This window comes from Centruroides vittatus, unplaced genomic scaffold, assembly GCF_030686945.1.
Source record: "Centruroides vittatus isolate TY-2023 unplaced genomic scaffold, ASM3068694v2 contig_370, whole genome shotgun sequence".
In the NCBI taxonomy this organism is placed as follows: domain Eukaryota; kingdom Metazoa; phylum Arthropoda; class Arachnida; order Scorpiones; family Buthidae; genus Centruroides; species Centruroides vittatus.
Genome location: NW_027122193.1, coordinates 1,018,585 through 1,039,455, shown reverse-complemented (window position 1 = coordinate 1,039,455; position 20,871 = coordinate 1,018,585). Strand labels below are relative to the sequence as shown.

The 20,871-nt window shown below is 30.5% G+C and overlaps 1 protein-coding gene across 2 annotated transcripts in view; it reads right to left on the bottom strand.

The window, feature by feature from the left end:
- Positions 1-288: 288 nt before the first annotated feature.
- The window catches only part of LOC136975346 (vesicle-associated membrane protein 4-like), a 38,151-nt gene continuing 17,568 nt past the window's right edge, over positions 289-20,871 (bottom strand). For both annotated transcript variants that reach the window (XM_067270402.1, XM_067270401.1), the window contains exons 6-8: positions 14,501-14,580; positions 10,231-10,282; positions 289-430 (exon numbers count right to left, since the gene is read on the bottom strand). In XM_067270402.1, coding sequence (XP_067126503.1) covers positions 405-430; positions 10,231-10,282; positions 14,501-14,580 — 158 coding nt within the window. In that variant the 3' untranslated portion in view covers positions 289-404. The remainder of the gene's footprint in view (positions 431-10,230; positions 10,283-14,500; positions 14,581-20,871) is intronic.

Below are 20,871 nucleotides of genomic sequence, written 5' to 3'. Positions count from 1 at the left end.
TAATTATAAATATTTTAATTACAGATTCTGCAAACATTACAAAATAACTTTATTTTTTATTTTATTTTCTTGCAGAAAATTAAGCTAATAAATAATATATATGTATATATATATATTTAAATAATTTACATTCTCCTCTGCGAAAGCTCCGAAGTACATCGATTTCTTCCCCCATTTTGTCTCGTTAATGAATTATTTAAGTTACATGTAATAAAAATATTGAGAGTGTGATTTTGTTTTAAGAATAAAAAATGGTTATGAAATATAAAACCATATTTTTTTTCTGTGTGTGTGTGTGTACATTCGAATGATTTGATATAATTTCCTCTGCATTCAATTGCATATTTTCCAGCGAACGTTCGTTCTCCTTTGCAAATCTTCACAATCGGAATTCTTCGTCCTTTCTATCGGTTTTTTATGATGATCGGAACTGAAAAATATTTAAAAAATTGTGCATAAAATTATTTTATAACTGCATTTTTTGAATGGTATAACTATAACATACAATCAGGGCTGCGGAGAGGGTGGAAAAGTGGGGAATTATCCCTGTCCTGGAGTAGACTTAGAAGCCGGACTCCTACCCCAATAAATTAATGATACATTTTCTAACAGAAAAATCTGTTTTTTTTATTATTATTATTAATAACTAGATGAGGTACCCGGCCAGTTTGTAAGTACACTATAAATCACTTGAAGCAGAGGTACTGTATACATCAAATTCGACCAAAATCATTTACATGTAGCCCAAATTTGATGTATTTCTTCAAGTCACAGAGAAGAAATTTATTAATTAAAATTATAACTTTAATCTTAGAATGAATAAATACTTATTGTAATAATATTTCAAGAAATAATTTTGTTATGCAACAAGTTTACTTTGTATATTGCATTTGCCACTGGCTTTTCTTGCATTAAATTATTGAGCTGACCCAAACAATAAAATACAAACATTTAAATGGAAAATAGTCATAATGTCAACTTTTAAAGTAAATAATATATATATATATATATATACATTAACGAATAACTTTATTTATTTACATAAAATCATTTTAAATATATATTTATATACATAAAATGATTTTAAAGTTATTTGTTAAATATAAATATATATATTTCATGTAATATATATTTATTTATTTACGTAAAATCAATTTAAAGTTATCTTTAAACTAAACTGAGTACTCTATTATTAAATACTTAATTTAAGGAATGTTTAAGTTACAGATACAACAGGAATGATTTTAAAGCCATTTAAATGCCACGAATACTACTGAAAAGCTATATTTTGACAGTATAATGTTATTGTATTCAAAACTTCTAAACAGAGAAATGAAAGAAAAATGAACAATTAAAATTATAATATGTATAGAGGATGATAACATATTTTTTGTGGAAAATTATTCTCGATAATTTACAAATTTGCATGCTAGACCAAAAAAAAAAAATTACATTTGCATTCAAAAATATTAATGTACAATTACAAAAACAACAAAATATTAAGAAGTCGTTTGTCTCAATATTTTACTAAATAAAAAATGTAGTTTGTGACTATTTATTGAGCAACTCTACTCTTATTCCAGCAAAAACTAGAAGTCACATTTTAACCAGAAAAATACCATAAAGATTCAAAACTAAATGGTCACACTCAAATTCTGAAGTTTTATTGAACACAACACCCACTCTAATCCTTTATTAAAGATATACTGCTTATTTCATCTCAATTGGAGGCTCGAAAAAAACATTTAATCTTGATCAAAATATTCAAAGACTCCTTAACATTTTAGTATTTTTTGTAATTGAGCAATGGAGTCACATAGATCTAAATAGAAAATTAATGTAAGTTTATGAACGAAAATAAATCCCAGTCCATTAAGGAAATATAAAATAATAATAAATATTCTATCGGTTTTAAGACAGAGATTCTGCATCAAGTGTCCGTCAACCGCATACCAACAAATGCAAGATAAACTAGAAAAAGACCGACTCGGAGTAAAATGGAAAACAAACTGCTAAATACGAACCAAGATTTCAAAATTAAAAGGCAATATATTCCCAAACTTACTAACCTATTTCAAAAGAAAGCATCGTAAACAGTCATGGTTTGTCTCCTGCAAATACATTCTTAGGTAGTAGAAGAAAGAAAACGACATTAACTTATGATACTGTTGAATTATTCAGTTCTATTGTCTGTACTTATTTGTTAATAAGCCGTAACAAAGTCTAACAGGATTAACAATAACGGATATGTTGTAAATAACAAAAGATATATTATTAAAGAATATCACAAACATTTTTAACAATCATTATTATAATAGATAATTTGGTTAATGTTACCTATGGTTCCAAAATGGTGACTCGTCTCTGATTCCAGCAAATGGAAGAAAGGAAACAGTGGGGACGCACGTTCTAACCTAACCTAACCTATTCTAATAAATTACCATAATTATTACCAACAAAATTATTAGAATAGGTTAGGTTAGATTAGAATGTGCATCCCCACTGTTTCCTTTCTTCCATTTGCTGGAATCAGAGACGAGCCACCATTTTGGAACCGTGGGTAACATTAACCGATAATTTCAACATGCTTCAATGAATCAAACGTGCATTGTTCAGTTATCTCTTTCATATTTATTTTTTAAAAGATATTTATGTTCGTAAATATATAAAAATCAGCTAAGAAAATATAATGTAAAGAATGAACTTCTACAAGAAATCTGTTATGCAACAGTATTTGTCTTTCCTTTTCTGAACCTGTAAATAATTTTGATCTATAAAGCACATCCTTCACTGTTTCATACTGTAAATTAAATTAATATTAATGTAAATTTAATTTATCCTTATCACATATAAATTATTTTTCAAAAAGATTTAATTATTTTAAATAATCTTCGAAAGTTTTGATAATTACATAGAAAATAGTGTTTTTGTTAGTCAATTTTAATGCAAAATGACTGAAAAAAGTGTTATTTATAGAAAAAATTATCATATAGAAATATTCATAGAACCATAAATTAAATATATATAAATATATATCATCTCTTTCTATAAAATCAAAAAGAAAGGAGTTCCCATATCAATACAGCAGCTTTGAATAATGTGTTGCCAGTGATTGTGGGCTATAGAGCTAGTGAAGGAACGGCAAAACTAGATCGAGGTGCCTCTAGCGGCGACGCCGGGTAACAGAATCGGGGCTACAAAGGCGGAACCAGTGTTGTTCCACCTAGTACTTTTGTACTAATCTAGTACCTTTTTATTTGTTCCAGTACCAAGATACCCAACACCATTTTCCTAGTACCATTCATAAAATCCTAATACCTTTCCTTTCAATTTAGTACCTTTCAAAACATTCATTTTTATTCTATATTTCTATATTTTTTTACTTTACTTTGGCAGTAAATAGATGTTTTTATTGCTTCCTCATTCAAGTGTGGCAGTTGAACAAATTTTTTTGCAATTAAATTTAATAAGAACTAAACTACAAAATCAAGTTCTTACCGATTCCTGTTAAGCACTGTTATTAGCTCCTTGCTAATTAAAAGCAACAATGATAAAATGTTACACTTGGAAACATCATCTGTTTCGACCATACAAAAACATTCTAGTGAGGAAGTTCCGATGATGATGATCTTATCAGTGATTTTTCAATGTGATAATTTTAAAGTTTAATACTTCATGTTCATTACTTTTGTTTCAACATTTTGTTCATTTGATTGTTGTTGAGGAATAACAACATTCTTGCAATATATGAATTTATCCTGTATGAATTTTGTATGTTACATGTAACACTATATATATTTTAATAAATAGAAATTTGATAAATTATAAATTTATATATTATTTATAAGTATATATTTAAAAATAATATATAATATACCAATTTACATACGTTCAGCAGTTTATGGTCAAAGTAATGCCTGCATTAGTCAATACAATCACTTCTTGACTTACGACAGGGTTCGGTTCCACAACTTCGGATGTAAGTCGAAACGGTCGTAACTCGAGAAGTGACTGTAGATTATTTTGACTTAATGTATTGATTCTGCACGTACGTATGTCGTATTATCGATATTAATATTGATTTTTTTTTAAAAATACTATCGCACATTACTGGTTAACTTTTGAACCTGGCGGTGCAGTAATATAGTAACACTACAACCAACCACACAACAGTTATTTTTTGAAGTTTTGTGTGGGAGAAATCTGTGATTCATTATCACAGGAAGAAAACAAGCACCGCGCTTCAGTACGTATCAAACCCAAAGACGAACGTGTTTTCCCGAAGCAGTTTTCTTTGCCTGCGTACAGGTGGCACACAACTCGGTTACACTAGCTCTATTGCACTTTTATGGTAACCTAACTACCTATGCTAAGACTAAGCCATCAGCTAAATAGGTGACCCACATTCAAGAAATTCCGGTTAAAACCCTGATCAAATAAATTAAATATAAATACCTTTTAAAAGTATTGAATTCACAAGTCTAAATAATTTTATATCTAAAAATTTATTTTTTTATTAACATGAATTAATGAATTACAACTATTTAGTCATTGTTTATAATTATTACAGTAAATTTTGAAGTGAAGGTAATATCAAAGCATCCAAATATTGAACTTTATAATCTATATCCATTTATAAGCAAACTAATTTTGAAAAAAAATTAAGTTTTTTCAATACATTTTCAAGATTACATAACTTATCAGATTAAATCAAATTAATTCTAGATCAGAGTTTCAAACATTCTGTTGTATTTCTATTACTATAGCAACATCAGAGACTTGAAATTTATCTATTAAATTACTTTACATCTAAATTAATTATATTTAAATAAAACAATACAAATTTACAATTCTGAAACACACAATTTCCATAAGTCTTATTTTTACATTATTATTAAATAATAATGTATATTTAATATTATGTATATTAACCGATGCATATTATACCAAAGCAGTTAATTAACCACAGTATTATAATGTAAATTGTTATATTGTAATACCGGGACATAGCTAGAGGGGATCTGAAGTGGTTCAGCCAACCCACCCCAGTCCATTGTTTCAAATGACAAAATTCGGTTTGATTATTTACATTTTTTACATAAATATATAGCTAATTTTTAATGTTTAAATTTTGAATATGTTTGTACTGTTTAGTATGTACAGTACATATTATTATTATTTAATAGTGTTAGATTAATTTACTTATTTCTTGATTTGTTTTATAAAACTGTGTCTTGTTCTATAATTTAGACTTGATAAACACTAGTGTTGTGTGTTTTTTCTTCAAAGACACTTGGCAAGTTTTCTATCAGATATCTTTATTCGTTCTCGTTGATACGGTACTCTGTCTGTACACGTTTCGGGCCCTGCCCCTCCTCAGTCAACTGTTGATTATCTTTTTTAAAAAAATGTAAAATCTTGTTAACTGTATACATTACGGTTGTAAGAAGTTCATCGACTATAAAAGGTGCATTATAACTTTAAAAGTTCGCTGTAAGACGTAAAAATATATTGCAAATATAAAAGATTTTTAAAACTGTTTCCGCCCCCTTTTTCTCTTCCACCCCCTCCTTGACGTTTACGTTGGTACGGCCAGTGTTGCCACGTATGGCGTTCGCCGCCTTGTGGTCGTTTACCAAAACTTTTTTGCAGGCTCATTTTTTCCCAAAGAAATTGTTTTTTCCCCAAAATATTTTAATTTATAATATATTAAGCCAGTTGTCGTTTATTTTAAGGCTTAGGTTTTTATTTATATTGTCTTTACTTTTTATAATTTCTATGGTTTCTTTAAACTTCCGGTTGTACGTTAATTTTTCTTTATGCAGTATTTTGACGTTATCTTTGTCTATGTTGCAGTTATTTAGAGTACAATGTTCGTAAAATGCAGAATTTATTCTATTGTATTTTAAGTCAGCTATATGTTCTTTCAGTCTAATTTTTACTTTTCTTTTTGTTTCTCCTATGTAATATTTTTTATTTTTGCAGGTACACGGAATTTTATATACTGCACTTTGAGCTTCGGTCGGTATTTGTTGGTTTTTTAACGGGTTCGAGGTTAACAGCTTGCTCTCCATTTTTTGATATGTTGGTGCTAATTTGTAGTTTATTCTTTTTATTTCTGTATTGATTTGTTCATATAGGCCTTTGATATAAGGAAATTTAATATATTTTGTTTTAGTTGCTTGTTTATTTTTGTTAAGCGTGTGTGGGTTATTAAGTTTGGTTTCCCATCGGTTTAACAGTCTTTGCGGGAATCCTGCTAGGAGAAATTTCGTTCTTAATTACATGAGGTCTTCATATACGTGTACTTCTTGGCTTGTCCGGTTTTTTATTTTGTCATATTCCACTTTATATATATTGTACTTGACGTATAATGGCATTTTTGAGTGGTATCTAATTGTTTCTTGGTTAGAACTTGGCTTTTTGAATATTCTATATTCTAGATGTTGTTTTAGTCTTGTTATTGTATTGTTATTGTAAAACAACATCTAGAATATAGAATATTCAAAAAGCCAAGTACCGTATCAACGAGAACGAATAAAGATATCTGATAGAAAACTTGCCAAGTGTCTTTGAAGAAAAAACACACAACATTAGTGTTTATCAAGTCTAAATTACTTATTTCTGGATACAGTACGTAAAGTCTATTTGAAGTAGTGATTATTGCTTCCCTTATAACATGACAGATCCAAAGATAAAAAAGACCAGTAACACAATATGGTAGTGTAATAAAGTATTATATTACCATTACATTTCAAAACTTTTCTGGAGACTCACCCCAGACCCTCTTTTCCTGGGGTACTCTTAACCCCAAGATCACTAGTAAGGCCATTCCACAATTTATAGAGAAATCCTGTTATAATGTTTGTCTAGCTATGCTTAATATAATACTCTCTGGTTAACTAATTAGCAAATTTGTATGTTCTTTACAAATAAATAACAACTAACCCGTTAGAAAGCTATACATCCACAAGAGCCGAATTATCGGGCTAGAGTTGGCTATAATAAATAAATAATAAATAAGACAATTTGGCACTAGAGCTTGGCGTTAGGCGCCATCTCTTACTAAACTTAATAATTATAATTAAATTAAATAAATAATTTTAATAATTTGGAACTGGAGGAAAAGAAATCGGCCCGAAGCGGGACTCGAACCCGCAACTTCTGCTATCCGTGCAGACACGTTACCAGTTACGCTACCCGGACCTTCAGTCCGATCGCCTCCTCCAGTATAAATAAGCTAACATGACGACCATCGACGGTCATTACAATGCCGGCTGGGGACACATCAAGTGCCCACGTCCTCCCAAGGCACTCAACCGGCCATCGCAACCCCGGCAAGGCGTATAAATATAAATAAATAACAACTAACCCGTTAGAAAGCTATACATCCACAAGAGCCGAATTATCGGGCTAGAGTTGGCTATAATAAATAAATAATAAATAAGACAATTTGGCACTAGAGCTTGGCGTTAGGCGCCATCTCTTACTAAACTTAATAATTATAATTAAATTAAATAAATAATTATTTAATTTAATTTTATTATTTATTATTTATTATTATATTACTTATTTATTATTTATTTATTATAGCCAACTCTAGCCCGATAATTCGGCTCTTGTGGATGTATAGCTTTTAACGGGTTAGTTGTTATTTATTTATATTTATACGCCTTGCCGGGGTTGCGATGGCCGGTTGAGTGCCTTGGGAGGACGTGGGCACTTGATGTGTCCCCAGCCGGCATTGTAATGACCGTCGATGGTCGTCATGTTAGCTTATTTATACTGGAGGAGGCGATCGGACTGAAGGTCCGGGTAGCGTAACTGGTAACGTGTCTGCACGGATAGCAGAAGTTGCGGGTTCGAGTCCCGCTTCGGGCCGATTTCTTTTCCTCCAGTTCCAAATTATTAAAATTATTTATTTAATTTAATTATAATTATTAAGTTTAGTAAGAGATGGCGCCTAACGCCAAGCTCTAGTGCCAAATTGTCTTATTTATTATTTATTTATTATAGCCAACTCTAGCCCGATAATTCGGCTCTTGTGGATGTATAGCTTTCTAACGGGTTAGTTGTTATTTATTTATATTTATACGCCTTGCCGGGGTTGCGATGGCCGGTTGAGTGCCTTGGGAGGACGTGGGCACTTGATGTGTCCCCAGCCGGCATTGTAATGACCGTCGATGGTCGTCATGTTAGCTTATTTATACTGGAGGAGGCGATCGGACTGAAGGTCCGGGTAGCGTAACTGGTAACGTGTCTGCACGGATAGCAGAAGTTGCGGGTTCGAGTCCCGCTTCGGGCCGATTTCTTTTCCTCCAGTTCCAAATTATTAAAATTATTTATTTAATTTAATTATAATTATTAAGTTTAGTAAGAGATGGCGCCTAACGCCAAGCTCTAGTGCCAAATTGTCTTATTTATTATTTATTTATTATAGCCAACTCTAGCCCGATAATTCGGCTCTTGTGAATGTATGTTCTTTACTTTTTCTTTAAACTTTTCTATTGCCTATGCTTGCAAAATTACTACCTTTTCTGGTTTTATTTTTCTCAATATGTCTTTCCTTTAAACCAATTCTAACATTCCTTTTACATCATTATACTTTATAGAACTTTTAGCTATCACGATACATTAATAATCTGTTAAATTTTCAATTTTACCATCTCTATAGTCATATATCACGTCAATTCACTTCAATTTTCATTCATTTTCTGATAACATATTCTCAATCTCTGAGGATGTCATAAATCTCAAAAACATACGCACACACCAATAAATATGTTAATATAACAAAACATTTCACCTTTAATTATTCTTAAAATACATTAATAAATAATTAATTAAATTATCTAATTTTAACAGTTATTAGTTTACATGATGCCGTGAACTAAGAGGTAGTCAGAACACTATCTCATATAACGAAGAGTTACATGAAAATATCAAGAGATTGAAATGAGAAAAGTTTATATCATAAAACAAATAAACAAGCACCAATTGTTCAAATGTCCCAGGCAACATTAAAAATTTTGATGATGCCATCTGTTTTAATATTTTATTAAAAAAACTTTTTATATTTTTAACTATTGTAAAACAGCAAAAAGCTTAATTTTCAGGGTAGGGATGAGTTTTATGAAAAAAAATTGTAAATGCTGATAATGAGTAAAATCGTCATTAAGACTAACCCTATTGGCGATACGCACGACCTCCATTACCTCCCCACCTCGTCGACCTTTAACCACCAACATTCAATACCATCAATCCCCTCTAATAAACAAACCTCCCTGCAAAATTTCAGAAATTTTCGATAAAAAGCACAGGGGTTATTAAGCTTCAAACAGGGTGAACAAAACTGTGTCCCCCCATACACACTAGTATCCATACATACAGAAATTACCCCCAAATTTTTTTCATTCCTTGATGTTTCAAGACGTAAAAACGTCCAAAAATGTAAAAATCTGGGTAGGTCGTTTTTTGCCGGATCGTCATACTTTCCCCTCTGTTATAACGGCCAGGAAAGTAAAAATATGTACATAAGTAAAAACAATAATTGAAGTAATTAAATATTTTAAAATTATTTTTGTACATTAATCCAATATGATATAATAATTGAGATTATTACATAATATCTTTTTTTATATAATCACTCTCGTCTTCAAGAAGGTAGATACTTTATTGAATAATTTCAACAGACGTTAAAAAACTATTACCGTATTTTACGGACTATAAGACGCACCTGAATTTTGGAGGCAATTTTACGAAGAAAAAAGTGCGTCTTATAGTCCGTAAAATATGGTATTTACAAATTCCGGAAAACCCTACTGCTGCCATAAATTTGCATAAACGAAACTTTAATTATAATACTTAAAATCTTTCTGTTAAATTTATTCAGCTTTAAAAAAAAGTAACTTATTGTAATATGCATAAAGACAAAAGATTGCAGAGAAAATTTCGAAAGATATATTAAGTAAAATGTATAAAAATATACGTGACTAATAATGTAAGAATTAAATAAACTTAACAAAATTAATCAAACATTACATTCTATTTGTTACCCAAGCAACGATTTGAAATTCAGAACTTACTGTAATTTAAAATCAATTTACAAATAATTCATTGTAAATAAGATATTTATATATTATATAAAATCGACAAAATATATCAGTCTTAAATGAAAAACAAGAATTCGAATATAATTATGAATAATAATTTAATTATTAAATTACTTACTTATGATGATGAGCAATATTGCAACAATGATCAGACCAATTATTATTTTTAACTGCGTAAGAAAATAAATGTCGTTAATAATTTAATTTTCTTTATTAACATTATTATAAATCAATAACTCATTCAATTCACTTAAAATATTAATTGGCTATTATATACAGGATTCCTACTCAAATTTTTGTTTTAATTTCCGTAACTTTCCCCGACCGACTTTGCACAAATTTCCCGACCCTCGCGTCTTTTACAGTATGGCACATTGACAAAACAAAACAGCATTTAACTTACTATGCATGTATGTTTTGCTTCTCTGACATTTTAGTTAATTATTTTTTCTAATTAACAGTTATACATTTTTTATAAATGCTGAATTATTAAAATGAAAAATGATAAATAATGCCATTTAAACTATGTATCGTTTTGTGTAGTTTGTAAATTTTTGGAAAAATTTTGTGTAAGCTTAGGAGAAATTTTGGATCCTGAAATTATTCTGCACCCCTTTTCATAAGTTGTATTGCACCACATTACCAATTACTGCCTGAAGATAGCTATGCTTAGTCAAGCATATTGTCAGCAAAAACATCAATAAGGCAGCCAAGGAGGCAAATTCTCTGACATTCCATGACTTTTTCCAAACACTAATGAAAATTTCTGACTTTTCCTGACTTTCCAGGTGTGTAGGAACCCTGTATATATAAATTAATTTATTTTACTTAATGTTTATTATTTTTTAATCGATACATACTTTTTTATTGATAACATAATTGTGTTCATGATTCAATTATTATTTAGAAAATTTGCAAAGTTAAAAATTCAATATTAAATTTAAAAAGTTGTTTGTCAAAGTGTCAAAGACAAAATATATATAATATTATATATAATAATAACAATAACACTTGTTTGGATAGCTATGCCTTGACTTTAGCACAGCTGATACTTGGAACAAGTATCAGCTGAGCATGATATTTGCAAAATAAAAAAAAAATAATAATAATTATAATCTATGTTTAATTAATTTCATAAATAATAATTAAATATCACAGAATGAGCACATACTTTATCATTATCATCTTTTTTTATTCTATTTATTGTTCTTTTTTATATTCAAGTTTAAAATGCTGAAAGTTATCCAGTTTGAAGCAAAAACTGTAATAAAATCATTTTCCAAAAGAGGTTCTGGCTACAAGACAAAAAAAAAATGTTTATATAGTTTCCAACAGTTAAATCTAGAATATGCTGAATTGCAAAGGTAAAATAAGACTAATTAGGGCAGTTTGTGAAAAAATGAAGAAAGGGGAAAGTGAGAAAAATCCAGACTGAGCACCAAGCACTTGATCAAATTGGTAACCAAAGCAATAACAATAAATAATCCATTGACTAAGAGAATGCAAGCAAGCTCAACATTTCACAATGGATCATCAAATAAGTTATTCAACAATATCTTAGTTTGATAATGCAACAAATAGTAAACTGATCAAAAGTCTTGAGAAAACCAAAATACTAATTGCAGAAAGTTATAAGAAAAAATCTTGTAGCTCGTCGATGACAATATCTCATCACGTTGGATGAGCCATAGCTGTAACTAAGTTACTTCAATGGCAAAAGAAAATTTATTATATTAAAACTTGATAAACCACCACTGAAAAGTTAGTTGAGATATTGCACCGAAAGTTGGCCTATGTTAGAATGATCAGTGGACACAGTGTCATACCACTCATCAAAATGCATTCTAAGACAAAGATTAATGAAAACTATACCGTAACTGTATCTTAAAGCCGCCCTTTAAAAAACTTTGAAAAACGAAGACGTTCTTACCAAGGGCCGTATTCTGGTCACCGTCTCTGGTCTCTCGTCTCTCACAAGCCAATTGCTGATTGGCTAATCATTTGGATTAGCCAATCAGCGACCAGCTTGTGAGAGACGAGAGACCAGAGACGGTGACCAGAATACAACCCCAAATCTCCTAATTTTAATATATAGTCGGCTTGCTGTATGGTATCACAATGTGGATTAGTCTCTGTAAACCTTGTAGACTGGTAGACTTATCTCACAGCAGACTGGCCAGCAAAATAAAAATAGTTTGCTGACCAGTCTGCTGTGAGATAAGTCTACCAGTCTACAAGGTTTACAGAGACTAATCCACATTGTTCTCCTAATTTTAGTTTGTTCAACTTTTTTCCTTTAGTTATCTTAAGCAAAACCTTTTCTCTGCATAAGTGTACATGGTTAACTGGCTTATGGAAAAAAGTGAATGAGATTCAACATTTCATTGCTGCTTCCAAAGCTCAGGGGAAATGGATCAAATGCACAAAAAGACAAACTGATTACTGCAAGTCTAACAACCCTTTACATTTTGGTAAATAAAATACAATCATTCACTGTATTCTTTACATATTGTTATCTTACACAAAATAAGAAACTGGATATTTAATACAGTAGAACCCTAATTATCTGAGATAACGTGGACTGATGCTATCTCTGATAACAGAAAACTCAGAGAACACATACATCCATGGCCATTTCAGGTTAAAAATTATAAATATAAGATTTACATGGTAACTTTTTAAAGTCTCTTTTTATACTTTAGTAAATTTAATCCTTTATAACAAAAACAATTTTTACATCATTTATTATACAGCTAATATATACTGTACTGTATGTACAGTACAACAGTTTCAATGAAAATGTGTACTACTGTAGATACATTTCAATATGAATGCTTTATCTCACATTAAAGTTAAATAATAAAAAATAACAGAAACAAATCATTTTGGGAAGTGTTATCAAATAAACTTTTTTTTTTTATAAATTATAGTATAAAAGTAGTCTATTCACTTACATGTTTGCCTTGGATAATGCACGTCAGTTAAGAACTTCAGTTAATCATGACAATAATCAGGGTTCTACTGTATAAACTTTTTTACAATTCAAATTCATTCTATTATGTTGACTGTAAATTTAAGCTAAAAATATTCAAATTTTGATCAAAAATGTTACATGAAAATCTCAATCTGGTACCTGGAGTAAATTATATTATTAATAGCGAGGTTGAGGCCGAAGTTTTAAATGTGAAAACGTGTACGTCAGACGTTAGGCGCCACTTTCCTGTAAGCCTAGAAGTTTGACAATGGTGCTTGGAAAGCCAGTGGAATCGTGCTCGACATTCAAAACTCCATTGTCAAACTTCTAGGCTTACGGGAAAGTGGCGCCGAACGTCCGACGTACACATTTTTGCATTTTAATCTCCGGCCTCAACCATCGCTAATATGTCAAAGAATATATATCACAAACTTTTATTACAACCTTTAATTCTTTATGGTGTAAAATAATTTAGTGTTACTTTTTAATTAAAAAAATTTAATTTTGATATATATAATATTACTAGTTTTATATCTTCCCATTCAGGTGAATTCCTATAAATTTCCACTAGTTAGAGAGTATAAGAATTTTCCCAAAACATCATATCTTTTAGTGTACAATGTCTGTAATAGAATTTATATTTCAATAAATATTCTTATCATATGCGCTATAAATATTTGCAAAGCTCTTGAAGCATTATTTACTAAGTTTGATTCATGATTTCATTTTTCTTTCGATATGTCTACTCCAAAATTTAAATATATATTAAATAGAAATTATTATATGCATTCAGTAAGGATAAGATTTTTTCCTTCAGAATTCTGAGTGCAATTTATTAAATTCACCATTAGTAATACTTAAACAATAAGACACATACGGATACATAAAATCAATTTCAATAATTTAAATTTAATTTTTTTTTTATAAATCGAGCATAACTTTGCTAACTACTGACTAGTTTTATGTTTGGGCAGATTTTATAGAAAAATATATTTGTTTTTCTATAGAATTCGTGCAAAACAAAATTTCTAAGTAACACCAGTTATTTGTGCTTCTGTATTTTCACATCTGTATTTTTCTGTCGTAATATTACTGAAGTTTAAAAATGTAAGTAGAATCGAATAGAATCAAACACACAGCCAGAAATTTATACTCAAAATTTCAAAGTATTTGTATAGCTGTTATGACAATGATCGTAACAGCTATGCAAATCACTACATAGTAATACTTAGTGAAGCCACAATCATTTAAAGTGTCCCTAAACAAGTAGGACTTTTTTACTTGTCTTATATCTAATTCAATAGATTATTATTTAACTGTGTCTAGTAATCATAATAAATAATTTTAAAAAACAATATTCCAAATAAAAGATTAAATTTATTAATAATTTTTTATTAACAAAATAATTGCTTACTTTCATGTTCTGCCACCACATTTTACGTTGCATCCGTCTTGCTGAATTTCTAAAATAATCTGCATTACTTGATAATAAATCTAGAAAATAAAATTATGTATTCTCTTGAAAATCTTTACTCTGAAACTTTATAGATATATTTAAAATATTTAGAATTTTAAAATAATTTTTCTTCTTATATATATTATACATTATACATAGTATAATATATTACAAGGTGTGTCTGAAAAGTTCAGTGAATGGTCTCATAAAATAAAGGAAACAAGAGATACAAACAAAATACTTTTACTGGCATTCAAAGTAATTGCCATTAGCGACAACCCATGTTCGACATTGGTTGTACAGCTGCTGGAAGCTGTGAGCAAACACTTCTTTCGGTATTGCACAAAGCACCATTGTCACACGTTGTTGGATCTGCGCAATGTCGGAAAAACGTGGGCCTTTCAGGCGGGGAACAAGAAGAAATCTGCAGGTGTCAGATCTGGAGAATTTGGAGTGTGTTAAAGAACTGTCACCCGGCGTGTAGCGAGGAAGTGCCGTAATGTTCACGTGTTGCTCCATTTCAGTGACACTCCTTCTCACACTGACTGCGTTGCATTGTTTGCTGCGCGCACTTCTGTTTAACTGTCGTGATTTCGACTCTAGGGGACACTAGTTGGCATATCTCTCACTATGTCTGCGTGAGCGCAACATCCTAACCAGCACGGTTATTCAACTATGGGACCATTCACTGAACTTTTCAGACACACCTTGTATTATAGAATAGTATAACGATGTATTTAACATACATGTTAAATACATTGTTATCTGAAACCCTGCCTGATTTTTTACATCAGGAGGGGTTTCAGATCATCATCGTTAACAAACAATCAGACAAATGTTTGAAAGCATACAGAACCCAAAAAGTATTTTATTTCAATGACTCATAACTTATTTTAATTGCAGAACCCCTTTCACCTTGATAAAAAGGTTTGAAACCTGAAAAACTGTACTGTTTATATTATGTTCATATGCATGAATAAGATTCTAAAAATGACTTAATATTAACAAATATACACGAACATTGATAAGATCATTTGTTGCATTCAATATCAATGTTTCTATAGAAAACAATATTTACTTAGAACACTAAAATCCACATTTACAATAAATTAGTTCAAATAAAACATTCTTCAGGTAAGAAATTAACATCACTGCAAAAATACCTTTACAAAAATCATAGCATAAAATTTCTTAAATAAAGAATCATTTAAATTAGGATTGCAAATTTACTGACTTTCTTATTATTGGTAGAAACAGTCATTTTTTAAAATGTTGCCAGTTTACTGGTGGATTATCGGTAATTTTTATGGTTTGATTCCAACTACGAGAATTAGTGGTCATTGTGACAGGTGAGACAGCAGCTAAACAATCATTAGTATATCACAACTCCTTTTCTTCTACTTCAAAAAGTAACAGTTTTGTTGCCTGAAAATGGAACAGGTTGTAATTTTTTAGCTGCTATGATTAAAAACTGGCTAGTGCGAGTGCTCACGTTCAAATAAAATGGTGTTCCATTTTGTCGAGTAAAATTGCCATTCACAAGCGCAGCCAACAAAACCTTTATCTTCCAGTAACGAAATTTTAATGTAAAAATTGATGAATGTTTTCAATCTCAAATAAGATCTGCATCGGGTCAATAATATTCCAAATTGGAATGCACAGAACACAATTTTTCAAGAAACTTTTTAAATAATTAGAACAAGAACATAACGATTTAAAACAAAAATTATAAATATAATCGGTGGTATATTTAAGAAGAAAAAATTAAAACAAGAAGATGTAGCTATAAAGCATGGGTATAAAAGAGACCTGATTCATAATTTAGTTCACATCTACTCTAACTGACACTCTCTACGTAACAATAACCAAAGAGATTCCAATAGCAGTCAAGGATATAACCCTAATCCCAGGTGCACTGTGATAAAATATGATCATAATTTACATACCTTATACATACAAGAAAGACATCGGCCATACATGAAGTATTTAACTGGCAGAAAAGAGGGTAAGGGAAAGGGAAGGGAAAGAAGAAGGGAGAGGAGATAAACAGTAGAGAAAGGTAGGATCCTTCTGAACAGCATATATAAGGCTACAGTACCCTCTATGTTTGATGTTGGCCTGCAGTTTTTAGGCCGCAAGGCCGTAGTCCCCAAAGGGTCTAAAAGAAAACCTGAGTGTAGCGAACACCAATAATTGAGTGCCTTATACATAGAAATTACTGATAATATGGGTACCAAGTTAGCCTACAGTTCCCATGGTGTGTAAATTACTATGTAATGGAAAGGACAAAGCCAACAAACATAGGAGCCCAGGGTGTACGGTGTTCCTGTGAGAAACAATAAGTTCCAAAGAGATATGGTGTAAATTAGGTCCACTAAGCATTCCTTACACAAAAAATTACAAGATCATCATTACAATATTTTGAATAAAAAACATACCACTACCCTGTCCATTTATTAAAGAATATAATTCAATTTGTAGTGATCACATTGCAAATATAAAATATTTGAAACCATTGTACTTTGTGGAAAATAAATTTGAACTGAATTTCTTATAATTTTTTGAAATATTTATTTTGGAAACTAGAATGAAAGAAATGGCAGGTTGAAAAATTTTAAATAATCATAAATCGAAAACAGAATTAGCAATGGGGTGTAATTTTTAGCAGCCGCATTAGTGGAAAATTTAAAAATTTCCATTATGATAGAAATCACATCAGGTCACTATTGAAGTTTCCCTTGTCAGAGCATTTTGTATTTTGACTTTGTCTGGTAAAGTGAGCTAGCTTGATGTGTTATTTGCTTATTGTTAAGTTTCTTTGTGTGGATTTTTAATTCAAAAGTGAGATTTATTTTCTTCTATCTTTTTTTCAATAACTCTTGAGGTTCTTATGCCAATGTGACAATCTGGAGTTAGAAATATTTGTTAAAATATTATTTTAAATTTTACAATTTTTTGATAGAGAATTATCTAACTTTCTCTAACTCAGAAAGAATAGACGAGTTAGTTCCTCTTAAAACGATACAGTTCAAGTGTGGTAACCCATTCTACTATCCACAAAACTGCCCAACTTCCCTCTCATGTCTGAAACATGGCGTAATACTATTGGATGTCGATCCAGTACAAAAGAGTGAAAGGTCACCTGTTTTACTTGCTCCAATCTTGCTTTTGTTTGATACCTTTAAATGCATCAAGGCTTTAGTCATCACTCTCATTTTGGTGCCCAAGATGTTATCCATCACTCTCCCAGTTCTACGACTTTATGTGTTCCCAAGAATTCTCAACTCTCCACTTCAGATGTATGTGAATGTCAGGTAATATGATTTATCATTTTATATAAACTCTCTCATCAGCATAGACTTTAATAGAGGTTTAGAAGTAGATATCCTCTCATTTGATTGTTAAATTTAATCATTCCATTTTATCATAATCTCCATGCTGTATGTAAGATAGTTATAAGCTCATTTAATAAATAGATATACTCCCAACATATTGTATCTGTCAGTTGATTTTACGCCTAACTCCATTGTCAAACCAACAATACCACGAAACATCTGAATATAATACCCTCCTAAAATTCTGGTCATATAAGATTATATTTTATCCACTTGGAAAATAGAATCATGAGTTAGGACACAGAATATATTATCCTAACTGGGCCAGGACTGACTCTGGAGATTTTACAGATTTTATAGGTATATAACAGCATCCTCGGTGAGACGGCAGTTAGACCGAAACCATGCTCTGTTCGCACACCAATAGATCAAGCAAAGAAAATTGTAACTGATGAAATTTAAAAAAAAAACATTATAAAGTAATCCAGAATTGACAAGTTTCTAACAAAAAATTGAATCTGTTGTATTGTTTTTTCTTCTCTATGTTTTTGTTTAGAATACTGTTTATTCAATTGTTTTGTATGTTTTTTTTTGTATTTCATATTAAATTTCCTATATTTAGGCTTTTTGCTTATTTTTACTTAAGTGATTTCATTCAAGAATACCTACATCCTTCTTTCTGCATAAGGTGACCATTTTTGAGTTATTCTTCGGTGGTCACATTAGCAAGTGTAAAGAACAGATGAAAGTATTCTTAGGTGGTTCCTTTTCAAATTTTAAAATATGCAACCACTATTTACATAACTTGAAACTCCTGGGAGAAGATGCAATGAAATCTTCTATGTTTGTTTGCTCTTACATTGTGGCACACTGCAGAAGAAATTGGTTGTTTTAGTGTTTCTTTGAGTTTCTCTAAATCACGACATTAAAAAAAACAAAATAAATACAGATAACAATATGTAACAATACCAATTCTGGGCTGCAATACCATTTTCTGCAGTTCTCTAAACTGATACTAGAGTACAGGTCATTTATTTTCAATTGAAAACTATGCTCTAGGCATTGCACCTGAAGTACATACAATAGTGGATTAAGAAACAAATGGTCAAATGTCATTTAGTGCTGTAATAGATAGGTAATAATTTAAAATTTTTTAAAGTTAAAGTTTTTTTTTAACAAGATAAATGATGTAAACTACTTTCACAGTTTCATTTAAACTGTGATCAATTTCAACTGAATCAATTTGATGTTTCTATATTTTTAATATATAAAAATATAAATGTACGTGAAAGTGTGTATAAATAACTATTTAGCTTCTACGTCTACCTATTTTACTGGTATATTAAATAAAACGAATTTACAGAAAAATATATATTTCTTAAGACTATACGTACTAAATGAGTCAATTCCATTCTGCCCCTTCACACGCTGTTTGAGGTAATAACAATTCCACGGTGGAGTTGACCTTTCATTGTAGGCTACTCGTCTGCCATACGATGCAAAAAAGCAATGCAAATTGTTATTACCTCAAACAGTGTGTGAAGGGACAAAATAGAATTGACTCATTTAATATGTATAGTCTTAAGAAATATATATTTTACTGGTATATTTATTGGTGCATTGTTTAATGGATTACATGTAAACAATTTACCGGTAATGCAATTACTAATTTAAATGTTTTAAAAAATTAAATATAATGACTGATAGTATTTACTCAGTTATAAAAATAATTTCATTTTTAAAGATTAACTTCTCTACAGTTTAAGTTAAATAAATGTTATCAAAATAGATAAATAATTCTTCTGTATTTTTATTTAATTTTTAAAAATATGTTTGTTGGATTATAACAGAATCAAAAATTCATGCCATTCCATTCTATTATTCTCATATTCTTTTCAGATATTAATCAAAATAATATACAGTCGACTCCGCATAAGTCGACACTCGTCAGTTATGTAGTCAGTTTTTGTGGTCCCAGCCTACTTACATAGGCATTAATGTTATTAACCTTAAAAAACTCGGCTTACTCGACATCGTTTAACTCGTCACCACTGGATAAATCAACATACTTTTTCTGTTTCACACTTTTTAGAATTCGGATAAGTCGACTCCCCCCGAAAAATGAGTTCACACCACACAGCTTATTGTACGGTGTGAACTCATTTTTTCAGAAGGGGAGTTGACTTATCAGACGTCTAAAAGTGTGATACAGAAAAAGTATGTTGATTTATCCAGTGGTGACGAGTTAAACGATGTCAAGTAAATAGTTTTTTTTAACATTAATAACGTTATTGTCTATGTAAGTTGGCCGGGACCACAGAAAACTGACTAATTAATCTATGGTGTCGAGTTATCCAGGTGTTGACTTATGTGGAGTCGACTGTAGTTAGTTAAGCATGAAAATTATGTAAAAAGCTATGAGAAACCCACAATTGTGGGCTGATTCTTTTCTTCCAGTTTATTCTAAATTAATTAATTAAATATTATAATTATTAAATTTAATATGAGATGGTGCCTAACGCCACCTTCTAGTGCCAAATTTATTCATAATTCATAATTAATATTTACAAATTATAGCCCGATTATTTACGGCAATTCTGGGTGTCTATTTGCTAAGCATCAGGTTTTGGTAGATGTTTATAAAAAGCTAATGCAGAGTTATTTAAATTTTACAAATTACTTATGATAAATTTTTGAAGTTAAAATTGTCTTGAAGGAAATATATGAAAGAAATTACAGGTACTCCTCACTTTACGACCTATCTGCTTAACAACCACTCGCACTTACGACCAATCGAGTTTCGACCTGCAATTCAGGGAATCCTCTTTCTCGGCTTGAGTGTCGGTCAGTGGCGATGGTGACATGCGCACTGAGCGTACTATAATAGTCTTTTTATGAATAAATTTGAAGTTTGTTGCACAATTTGCATAATTTTACAACGATCCTATATTCCCGGCGCAAGCTCCTCGCTTATCGACCAATTCGCTTAACGAC